The sequence below is a fragment of the Dipodomys ordii genome, unplaced genomic scaffold (assembly GCF_000151885.1).
Source record: "Dipodomys ordii isolate 6190 unplaced genomic scaffold, Dord_2.0 Scaffold11, whole genome shotgun sequence".
Taxonomy (NCBI): domain Eukaryota; kingdom Metazoa; phylum Chordata; class Mammalia; order Rodentia; family Heteromyidae; genus Dipodomys; species Dipodomys ordii.
In genome coordinates this window covers 15,495,815-15,507,255 of record NW_012267227.1, presented here as the reverse complement: position 1 = coordinate 15,507,255, position 11,441 = coordinate 15,495,815, and the positions used below count along the sequence as shown (strand labels likewise).

At 45.0% G+C, this 11,441-nt stretch overlaps 2 protein-coding genes across 2 annotated transcripts in view; one reads left to right on the top strand and one right to left on the bottom strand.

Annotated features, from left to right (window-relative positions):
• Nucleotides 1-471: 471 nt before the first annotated feature.
• Nucleotides 472-9,488, bottom strand: Mfap1 (microfibrillar-associated protein 1). Its single transcript, XM_013010266.1, has 9 exons — nt 9,308-9,488; nt 8,703-8,922; nt 7,571-7,700; nt 6,141-6,328; nt 5,451-5,559; nt 5,191-5,351; nt 3,294-3,453; nt 1,271-1,360; nt 472-1,184 (listed from the first exon to the last, which is right to left on the bottom strand). Exons 1-9 carry the CDS (start codon nt 9,384-9,386, stop codon nt 1,002-1,004), a joined length of 1,320 nt encoding a protein of 439 aa, XP_012865720.1. The 5' UTR covers nt 9,387-9,488; the 3' UTR covers nt 472-1,001.
• The window catches only part of Wdr76 (WD repeat domain 76), a 32,625-nt gene continuing 30,568 nt past the window's right edge, over nt 9,385-11,441 (top strand). Inside the window, 1 exon segment of the mRNA XM_013009979.1 lies at nt 9,385-9,525. Within this exon segment, the coding sequence (XP_012865433.1) occupies nt 9,385-9,525 (141 nt within the window).

Here is an 11,441-nt window from a genome sequence, read left to right as displayed (position 1 = left end):
AGTGAGCTGCTAGTGCTAGTGCTCAGCATTTTTTGTTGTTGGTCGTGGGGCTTGAACTCTGGGCCTGGGCGCTGTCCCTCTGCTCTTCAGCTCAAGGTGAGCGCTCTACTACTTGGGCTACAGCGCCACTTCCTGTTTTCTGGTGGTTTATTGGAGATAGGAGTCTTACGGTCTCTCCTGCCCTGCCGGGCTGGCTTTGAACTGATCCTCAGATCTCAGCCTCCTGAGTCGCTAGGATTACAGGCATGAGCCACAAGCGCCTGGCTGCCCCTGAACTTTATTACTCATAGCTAGTGCTCTTCCACTTGAATCACAGTTCTACTTCTGGCCTTCCTGGTGGTTAAATAGAGACAAGAGTCTCACAGATTGCTGCCCAGGATGGCTTTGAACCTTGATCCTCAGATCTTAGCCTCAAGTAGCTAGGATTACAGGCATGAATCATCAGTACCTACTTTGCTTTATAGTTAATCCTTGTCAGTTTACACATTTTTCCAGTATGCTAAACATTCCTAGTGTGTGATTCTTTTTATTTGACACACATATACACATCAAATGGACCAAAAAGTATGTTCACTTAGAAAAGGTGACTACCCAAAAATGCAGAATAGCTTTCAATGAGCATAGATTAATAACCACTCCTAACCCTCAGGTAGAAGTAATGCCCTGTCCACTTGCATGCTCACTGACCCAAGTGAAGGTGCTAGAGAAAGAAACTTGAAACAGTCCCAAGTAAATTTGGGAAGTCACACAGAGAAATCTAAGATTTCTCACAAAGTCTTAAGTGGAAGTCTATAAGCCTATCTGGATAGTACTTCTCTGTGGGTTTCTCAATATGAGTCCAGACCACACAAAACACCTTCAATGGCTGGGCGGCCCAAAAGCACAGTAGGGCAGTTATTCCAGCAGGCTGCATACAAAAACCATATAAATGATGGTAAAAGAAAACCAAGGACCAGATGTTGAGACTTCTTGTGTCCACAGTTGGAAGAAATAGCTGAATCTTAGGTGGTTTTCCGCTTCTTGGCTGATGGTCGCTCAAATACATCTCGTACCCCAGCTGCCTTTTGTTTAAAGAACTTAGTGTTCTGGGCACTCTCTTGACCCCAGGCTGAGTCGAAGGAAGTGGTGTCTTGATCCACAAGGTGGGTATATTTGGTACGACCAGAACGTCCAAAGTTCTTGACCTGAGGGAAGAATGGATGATGAGTTTTAGCAGCAAATATGCCTCAGCCCTCAATATGTTTTTCTTTGTTAACAAGGGTCCCCTTACCTGCATGACTTTAGGAAGGATAGTTTTGTTGAAGTGATCCTCGAGAGTTGGTGCACTGAAATCTCTCTTGTATACTTCTTCATCCTCATCCTGTAGAAAAGAAACCAGTCTGGTTTTATTTCTCTAGTATTTAAATGGAAAATATATTAAAGTACAATGCATAAAGGAAGCAGAGGGTATTGAGCCTTTCTTCAAGACAACTGAACTGACCACTTGAGATGAGACTCATCTTCCTGTTATAGTTTTTTCTTCTCAAGTATCGATACTTGAAGGATGGCACTCACTGTGCTTATTTACTCATGTGACTTCAATGCTAAAGACCTCTCAAATCTTCAATTCTAAACTTTCTGATTTGTAGATGTACCTTGGATATTTTATTGGGATATCTGGAGTAAAAAAAAAAAATCATTTCTCCAATCTAAATTGGAAGCTTCTGATGGGACTATCAATGACCCAGACTCAAAGTTTCCGTTACTCTGGGTATATTCAGTGAGTTGCCACATCCTATACTTTTATCTTTTGCTGGTATGGGGGTTTGAACTCAGGTCCTCACATGCACACTTGTCTTGTTAGCTGGGCTGATACTCTAACTTGAGCCTTGCCTACAGCTTAGCTTTTAGCTGGTTATTTTTGGGGCTTGACTTGGGGCCTAGGTTCTGACCCTCGGCAGTTTTTGTTTAGCTGGTTGTTTTGGGAGATGGAGGCTTTTGGAGTTTTCTACCCAAACATGAGTTACTGTACAGCAACTTGCAAAGCTTGACTTATAGCTTATGAAATACTTTTTTTTTTTTGTCGGTCGTGAGGCTTGACCTTGGGCTGGGCGCTGTCCCTCAGCTCTTCAGTTCAAGTCCAGCAGTCTACCATTTGAGCCACAGTGCCACTTCCAGTTTTCTGGTGGTTTACTGGAGATAAGAATCTCACGGACTTTCCTGCCCAGGCTGGCTTTGAACCGTGGATCCTCAGATCTCAGCCTCTTAAGTAGGTAGGATTACAGGTGTGAGCCACCAGTGCCCAGCTACTTACGTAGTTTTGAGAACTTAATTACTTGGGTATCTAGGTAGATTTCATTTGTATGCCATTATTTTTACAGGCTGAGTAAAGTGGAACTATTGCTGCTCCTGACTGCTGCTTCTACAATCCAGTTGCTAATGCTTTTCACTGGATTTATATTCTAAGGCTGGGTAGTGATTCAGGCTTGGCATCTTAGCTATTTTGGAGGCTGAGATTGGGAAAACTGGTTAAAGTCTAGTTTAGGCAAAAAAGTTCATGAGACTCCATCTCAATTAAAAACTTGGATGGTGTGGTAATATGCATGTCACCCTAGCAGGAAGTATAGATAGGCATGGTGCAGGCCAGCTAGACTACCTAAAAAATAAACAGAACAAACAGAGGCAGGGACTTACCTCCAGTGGTAGAGAGCCTTGAGTTCAAACTGTACTGCCCTCAATAATAGCAAAGGGCAAATGGGAAGGCTGACTAAAGGCAAGTGGAAGTAACATTCAATGAGGTTCTTTTCTTTTTTTTGGTCGGTTGTGGAGCTTGAACTCTTTCTTCAGCTCAAGGCGAGCACTCTACTGCTCGAGCCACAGCACCACTTCCAGTTTTCCAGTGGTTTATTGGCTATAAAAGTCTCACGGAGGGGCTGGGAAGGTGGCTCAGTGGTAGAGTGCTTGCCTTGTATGCATGAGGCCCTGGGTTCGATTCCTCAGCACCACATAAGCAAAAAGAAAAAAGCCGGAAGTGGCACTGTGACTCAAGTGGTAGAGCGCTAGCCTTGAGCTGAATTGCTGAGGGACAGCGCCCAGGCCCAGAGTTCAGGCCCCACGACCGGACCTTAAAAAAAAAAAAGTCTCATGGAGTTTCTTGCCTGGGCTGGCTTTGAACCGTGATCCTCAGATCTCAGCCTCCAGAGTAGCTAGGATTACAGGCGTGAGCCACTGGCGCCATGCTCAACGAGGTTATTTTTATCCAGGGACAGAGAATTTAAAAGCTTCTGTGTTTTTCCCACTGGATTTTCACTTACCATGAAGAAGGCACCTCGGTGATAATACTTCTGTAAAAATTTGTATTTGCCTTTAACAGCTTTGTTGGTAATGACTTTGCCATTTGCCCTCAGCTCAGCTCGCCTCTCCTCCTCAGTCAGGTTTCTCATGCGTTCAATTTCTGCTTTCTCCTTTTCAAGTCTGTCCAGAAAGCAAAACTATATATTAGTCTATTTTCAGTTTCAGAAAGGTGCAATTGTCTCAAAACAACATTTCTATTTCCATTCAGTTTACCTTCTTCAATTCTAGTCTTCCTGTAAGGAATTAAGATCAGTTGTTCAATAAACAAAAGCTGAGTTCACTCTCATTATGTTTACTTGATCTGTTACTGAAAACTTAGAAGTTCAGAAATATTACTTGATAATAACTGTGTCTTTGTTGCTGCTCCTAGTGGAAACCTACCATACAATCATCATTAATTATAGTGATTTTTTAACCTTTTCTTTTGGAAAAGTGGTAATACACCATTTCCCCAAGTGTGTTATATACACATAATTTTAATGTGAAAGGATTCAAGGGCTCTTGAAAAGATATGAATATCAGAAACTGAGGCTAATCAGGCGCTGGTGTGTCTCATGCCTGTAATCCTAGCTACTCAGGCTAAGATCTGAGGATCAAGCCAACCCGGGCAAGAAAGTCTGTGAGACTTTTATCTCCAATTAACCTCTAAAAAGCTGGAAGTGGAGCCATGTTTCAAGTGGTAGAGCATTAGCCTTGCACACAAAAGCTCAGGAACAGCACCCAGGCCCTGTGGTCAAGCCCCAGGACTGGCTCTCCCTCCAAGAGAACTGAGGACATTTAATCTATTGATAGTTTTCCTTTGTAATCTGAGATGATCAGATTAGTTTTTTTTAATCTAATCCTTTACAGAAATGGATTCATTGGCTCAGAAATGAATTTATTTTTTGGTCAGTTGTAGGGCTTGAACTTGGGGCCTGGGTGTTGTCCCTGAACTCTTTTGCTCAAGGCTAGTGCTCTACCACTTTGAGCCACAGCTATACTTCTAGTTTTCTGGTGGTTAATTGGAGATAAGAATCTCACAGACTTAAAAAAAAAAAATACTGGTACTTTCCTTTTAAAAAGAAAAAAGCCGGAAGTGGCACTGTGGCTCAAGTGGTAGAGCGCTAGCCTTGAGCTGAAGAGCTGAGGGACAGCGCCCAGGCCCAGAGTTCAGGCCCCACGACCGGACCCAAAAAAAAAAAAAAAATCTCACAGACTTTCTTGCCAGGGTTGGCTTTGAACTGTGATCCTCAGATCTCAGCCTCTTGAGTAGCTAAAATTATAGGCATGACCCATCAGCACCCCGCTAAGAAATGAACTTTAACATTGTAAATGGAGCATATTACATAAGTGCCCAAAATTCTTTCCCTCACAATATGCATGCTCCCTTTTCTTTCCCAGAGAGTCTATTTCTGTAGCCCATAGAGCATGTGCTGGTTTGTTACTTGCTTTGACTATAAGTATGTGGCAACTGGAGACTTTGCCAGCTTCTGCATTTGCCCTTTTGGAGGTATTATATAGGGAGCTCTGGTAAAATCAGAGTAACTGTTCAGATACCCTCTAAAATGAGAGAAATTAAAAGTTGTTTCAGTAACTTGATTCTAGGCTGGGTTGTTAGGCAACAGTGATGACTAGTTAACAGTCATTTTTGTGTCTACTGGGAAACTAAAAGGAGCATTGGCTGGCACTATCCCAAGAAACACCGACAAAACTGTGTTTCTCTCCCCTAACTTCATTGTAACGTTCAGTGAATGGGAATCTTGCTCAGCTGCCAGAACCCTGAGGAAACTGAATGGAACTCCTATATTAAACTATGTGCTGGACCTCAAGGCTGCCCTACTGGAAATCTGTCCATTAGGGACCCATCCTGTTACTCACGCTTCTCGGTCTTCTCGGTCCCTCTTGATTCTTTTGAGTTCTCGAACTTTCCATGCCTCATATTCTTCCTCATCATTTTCATCATCAGTATTGAGAGCATCCAGTGCAGCCAGGGACCGTTTGTTTTCCTCCAGCTCTTTCTTGGTCTCCTCTTCTACAATCTGGGTAAGAAGAATACTTCAGTATTAAGACTTCCTTGACAGACAAACCTCATTACACTAATCCTTGCATTGAGTAATCTTCATAACCACTCCTATTACCTTGAGTGTGTATTTGCGTCTCTCCTCAGCCAAGCGCTTAGCCTCCTGCTCCAGCTCTTTCTGTTTTAGTGCTTCGGCCTCACGCTCTTGAACTGTTACTCGGTCCTTCCTGCATCACAGAGGTCTGTTAATTGCCCAAAGCCCATACCATGGAACTCTGTCCCCTTATGCATAGTCCCATCCAAATAAGACAAAACCAAACAGTCTTTGTTTCTATTATTTGCAGTCAAAGCCAAGAGTCATCTCAGGTCTTTAGAGGACTAAAATTCCATTCAAATACTGTCTATACATGGAACCTGCTGGAATGGTAAGTAGTAGGATTTCAAGGCAGTAGTTCTTCAAGCTTAATTTTGTGCTTTTATATATATATCACAGACTGATAGGTAACTAGAAAGATGTGCAAAACAAACTCAGGCTTTCTGCGGAATGTGGGATAGAAAAGATGTGGTTGTCTATTCAGTCCCGTCCCTCATCCCATGTATACTACTTTCAGTTTTCTGGTGGCTTGAGACAGGAGTCTCCAATAAACTTTTTTTTTTGCCCAGGCTGGCTTTGAACTGTGATCCTCAAATCTCAGCCTCCTAAGACTCTAGAATTATAGGCATGAGCCACTGGTGCCTGCTTGAAAAGATGCTTTCAGTGAGGCCAGAAAACTACTGTGCATTCTGATGTGGCTTATGATGAACTTACTTTCGAATGAAGACTGGCTTAAGGCGAGGCTCCATCTCATCTTCACTGTCTGTATACTCTTCATATTCAGACTCTGATTCTGATTCTTCGCCAGAACGTCCTTCATCTTCTACCTCCATGACTTCCATCTCTTCATTTTTTCTTTCCTGTGCTCGCTGACGCATCATGCCGCGGCGCCGTTCTATTTCCTATTAAGGCATACATACATCCAGGCTAGTTATTCAAACAGAGTTCTAAGATGGTTTTGTTGCTTTTGGTGCTAGAGATTGAACCCAAAGCCTTGTACATGCTAAACTACAAGCTGGGTTATATAGCTTCAACCCCTAGTAGGGCTTTTTTTTTTCCCTTAATAAAGCTCAACAAAACTCAGGCACTGATGGTTCATACCTGTCATCCCAGGTAGGGTTGAGACCTGAGGATTGTGGTTCAAATACATACAGCTGGGGCAGAAAAGTCTCTATGAGACTCTTATCTCCAATTAACCACTCCAAAATTGGAAGTGGAGCCATGGCTCAAAGTGGTAGAGCACTTATCCCTAAACAAAAGAGCTCTTGACCCTGAGGTCGAGCCCACAATGCACAAAAAAAAAGCTTAGCAAGCTTGGCACTGGTGGCTCATACCTATAATCCTAACTACTCAGGAGGCTGAGATCTGAGGATCACGGTTCAAAGACAGCCAAGGCAAAAAAGTCTGAGGCCTTTATCTCTAGTTAGTAGCAAAAAGCTGGAAGTAGAGCTATGACTCAAGTAGTACAGCACTTGAGTACAAAAGCCAAGTATAAGCTCAAGTCCCTACGTACCAGTACCAGCACCATTTTTTAAAAAAAGCTCAATGAATTGTGACAATTAGCCAGTGCAATTTAGCACTATTTTATTTTCAGTTTTATTTGTAACATATAGGAATAATAATCTTGTGTCTTAAAAAATTAGGCAGCCTGGACTGGGAAGGTGGCTCAGTGGTAGAGCGCTTGCCTTGCATGCATGAGGCCCTGGGTTTGACTCCTTAGCACCACATAAGCAAAAAAGAAAAAACTGAAAGTGGTGCTGTGGGTCAAGTGGTAGAGCGCTAGCCTTGAGCTGAGGGACAGCGCCCAGGCCCAGAGTTCAGGTCCCACAACCAGACCTCCCCCACCTCAAAAAAAAAATTAGGCAGCCTGGCACTTCTGGCTCATGCCTGTAATCCTAGCTACTCAGGAAGCTGAGACCTGAGGATCACGGTTCAAAGCCAGCCCGGGCAGGAAAAGCCTGTGGGACTCTTATCTCTGATAAACCACTCAGAAAACTAGAAATGGCACTGTGGCTCAAGTGGTAGAGTGCTCGCCTTGAGCAGAAGAGCTGAGGGACAGCGCCCAGGCCGAGTTCAAGGCCCACGACCGACCAAAAAAAAAGTATTTTTTGGTACCTGAGAAAAATTATTTTCCTTTATCCTACCTCATCATCAATTTCTTCTTCCTCTTCTTCACTGCTATCTTCTCTCTCCATCCGCCAAGCATCTCCTTCTACTTCAGAGTCACTTTCTCCTACCACTTCAGGTTCCACTATTTTCCGATGTCTAGCCAATCTGAAACACAGGACCTTCGAGTATAACACCAATGTCACAGAAATAAAGAATTATCAACCACATTTGTTTAGTTGCAGAGCCCTCTGACATCATTGCTTTCATTAAAACAGAAATACTGAGATGAAATTGAGTTGCAGATGAACAAACTAAGCAAGAATGTCAAGCAAACCGATTTGTTGAATGTTAACTACTTTGTACAACTACTTAAATATAATAAAAATGCAGTCAGTTGCCAGTGGATCACACCTATAATCCTAGTTACTGTAGAGGCTGAGATCTGAGGATCATGGTTCGAAACCTGCCCAGGCAAAGAAGTCTGTGAGACTGTTCACAAGTAACTACCAAAAAGCTGGAAATGTAACTATGGTTGAAGTGGTAGAGGGCTAGCAACACACACACAGACACACACACACACACAGGATGATAATAATAATGAAAAGAATAAAACAGGCTGAGTACTAGTGGCTCATACCTGTAATCCTAGCTACTCAGAAGGCTGAGATCTAAGGACTATGGTTCAAAGCCAGCCTGAGCAGGAAAGTCTGCAAGACTATCTCCAATAAAGTACTAGAAAAGCTGGAAGTGGAGCTATGGCTCAAGTGGTAAGAACACTAATCTTGATTATAAAAGCTCAGGGACAGTGCCCAGGCCCAAAGTTCAAACCCCATGACCAATACACACACAGAAAAAAATGTCAGAGCTGGGCACCAGTGGCTCACTCCTAGCTACTCCAGAGGCATCGAGATCAGCCAGCCTGGGCAAGAAAGTCCCTGAGACTCTTATTTCCAATAAACCACTCAGAAAACCGGAAGTGGCACTTTGGCTCAAGTGGTACAGAGAGCTAGCCTTGAGCTGAAGAGCTGAGGGACAGCACCCAGGCCCAGAGTTCAGCTCCGGTACGGGCAGGAAAAAAATAAAAGTGTATTTGCACACAGTAGGCATCATCCAGGCATGAGCTGTTATTGAGGGTCACGTCTAGGGAAACAAAACCCTCGTGATTACCTCTCTTCCACATCTTCACTGATGCGGTTTTGTAAGCGCCGCAGACGAGGGTCACTAGATGAGTCCTCCTCCTGCTCCTCGGGCTCTGCTTCTTGTTCTTTGGCTTTCTTAATGAACTGAAATTCTTCGTCCTCCTCATCTGAGGACTCCATAGGGGCATAGTCCGGCCTCTTTCCAGATACATAACGCTTCACCTTCACCTTCTCCATCGAAATCTCACCTGCGTAAGAATGAGAACATGTTCCTGTAACTTTCCCTCCCTCCCCCCACCCCACCAGGGACCTTCAACCGGGCATGCAGTCCACATTCACTTCCAGAGCATCCACGATGCTAGTCCACGGAATCTGGTGGAGGAGACCCAAGGGAAGAGGGGGGTTCTTCATTTAGGTGAGGGCAGACAGGATGTACAGGAACAAGATCAGGAGAGATGTCCTCCCCCCCCCCCCGCCCTCCACGACCCCTAGGCAACGCGACCGGGTACAAATTGTGTGTGTGGGGGGGAGGGGGAAGGCGTCAGGTGGAAGAATGGGGGGCTGGGGCTGCAGGGCCGGGGCGCCGGCGTGCACGGCCTAGGAAGGCTTGGAGATGGGGGGAGAGCACCGTACCTTTCTCATTGCGAACCGGGACGGCCCCAGCCGTCGACTGAATAGGAGGCTGCTTCATGAGTGCGCTGGGGACCGACATGTTGGCGGCGGCGGCAGCGGTGCCCCAAACTCTGACTAGTCCCCAAAACAATAAACAAACGGCCACGAACGAGAACAACAGCTTCGCTCGGCGGCGGCGGCGGCGACTCCGACACGGCGGCGCGGCTGACGGAGACTACGTACGCCCAAGCTAGAGAAACCGGAAGTGTGCCAGCGGAGGATTGTGGGATTTCGGAGGACCGCTGAGGCGGCTACTGCTGTTTATAAAATCAGGTTCAAGCTGTCCCTTGGGCGTGTGCCCGGGCGGATCTCGCGTTCCAAATCGCGCGAGGTTTGCGGGTCGCTTCGTTCGCCGCTGGATTCGAATGCAAAGGTTCCCTTGTTATCCTTGTGGTGAGGCCGAGAAGAACGGGATAGTGATGAATTTCCTCCAAACAGTGGTGCAAAGTGGATGTGAAGGAATAGAGTGAATGCACTGGATGAAGAAGTAGCGGGAATGGAGGCCAGCCAGGGTCTGAAACTTTTCCGAGGCCTGGCACAAAGTCCGGACTCCCCAACCCCCCCCCAACCCTACCAAGAGCTTTGATTTTTTCTAGTACCTGTGCAGACGTTCACTCATTCATTCAGTTATTCGGTTTTATTTTTTCCTTCTTTATTTTTGTGGCGATAATGGAGATGAAAACTCAGGACTTTGCTCTTTCTGGTCAGGTACTCTAACCACCTGAGCCAAACCCTAGACCTTACATGTCTTCCACTTTCTTGGGAACGGCTATTCCTGACTGGAAAAGTTCTCATGTTAATTTTCTAGTTATTTAGTCCCTGTATGTACCGTGTTTAGGGTTTTGGAAGACGTGTGAATAGTGTTGAAGTTCTGTGTCCTCAAGAAGCTTAACTTGAGAGGTCTTTAAGAACTTCTAGAATAAGGCCCTACATGGTAGATCACTTAGAAAATTCCCTTTGTGATTCTACAGAACCGACTCTAAACTTACAGCTGGGTTACAATGAATAAAATTAAATTGGCTGATTGAAAGTCAATACATTTTACTAGCCAGAGGCTTTTATACCTACTGTGGTGGGGGAGAGGAGAGATACAATGACCATAGTTCTAAAGTTCAATACTAGTATTGGAGTGCAAGACACTACCAAATATTTAGTACTTTTTGAGTCCAAGAATGGTTTAAATTCTGCAGGTAGCTGGTGTTGGAAGGTGGTGTGAATGTGTTCTTGATAATTAACTCAGAAGTATTTCACCTTGGTTGTAAAAGTGGATCCTGGTTGCAAATGAAATCAGCTTGTTTCAGGTAAGCAACAGCGCGGCATCTAGTGCATCTAGTGAGCAAGGAGGCAGTTTGAGGTGAAAGGATTTTAAGGGTATTTGTGGATAGGTTTTTTTGTTGTTGTTTTGAGATGAGGGCTTCTGCCTTTTGAGCAACTGGAATTATACATAGACCTGAATACCATTTGGCTTTTGGTTTAGGATTTTTTTTTCTTTTTTTTTTAAGGTGCTGGTCCCGGGGCTTGAACTCAGGGTGTGGGTGTGTCCCTGAGCTTTAGTGCTCAAGGCTAGCCCTCTACTACTTGAGCTCCACTTCAGGCTCTTGCTCTTTTGGTGCTTAATTGGAGATAAGGGTCTCACGGCCTACATCTGGCTTCGAATTGCCGTCCTCTGATCTCAGCCTGCTGAGTAGCTAGGATTACAGGCGTGAGCCATTGGGGCCCGTTTTTTGTTTTATTATTCTTTATTTATTTCTGCTTATGTGGTGCTGAGGAATGGAACCCAGGGCCTCGTGCATGCTAGGCAAGCACTTTACCACAGAGCCACCGTCCCAGGATTTTTTTTTTTTAAAGATCTCAGCACTACCAATATCAAAATCACCTGGTCCTTAAGTAAAACTGTAGATTCAGATCGGTCCTTGGATCTCTGGTCCTTCGTCAGCCCGGGGCTACGTAATTAGCCCCACGTTAGGGAAAAATAAAATATGAGTTCTGGGGCTGGCGTTGGGTCCCGCTTGGAGGTCGGCCGCGCCGGGCTCCGCCTCCCTGCCTGGGCCAGCGGCTGCTCGCCCCGTGCCGGCCCCGCCCCTCCCAGCCGGCC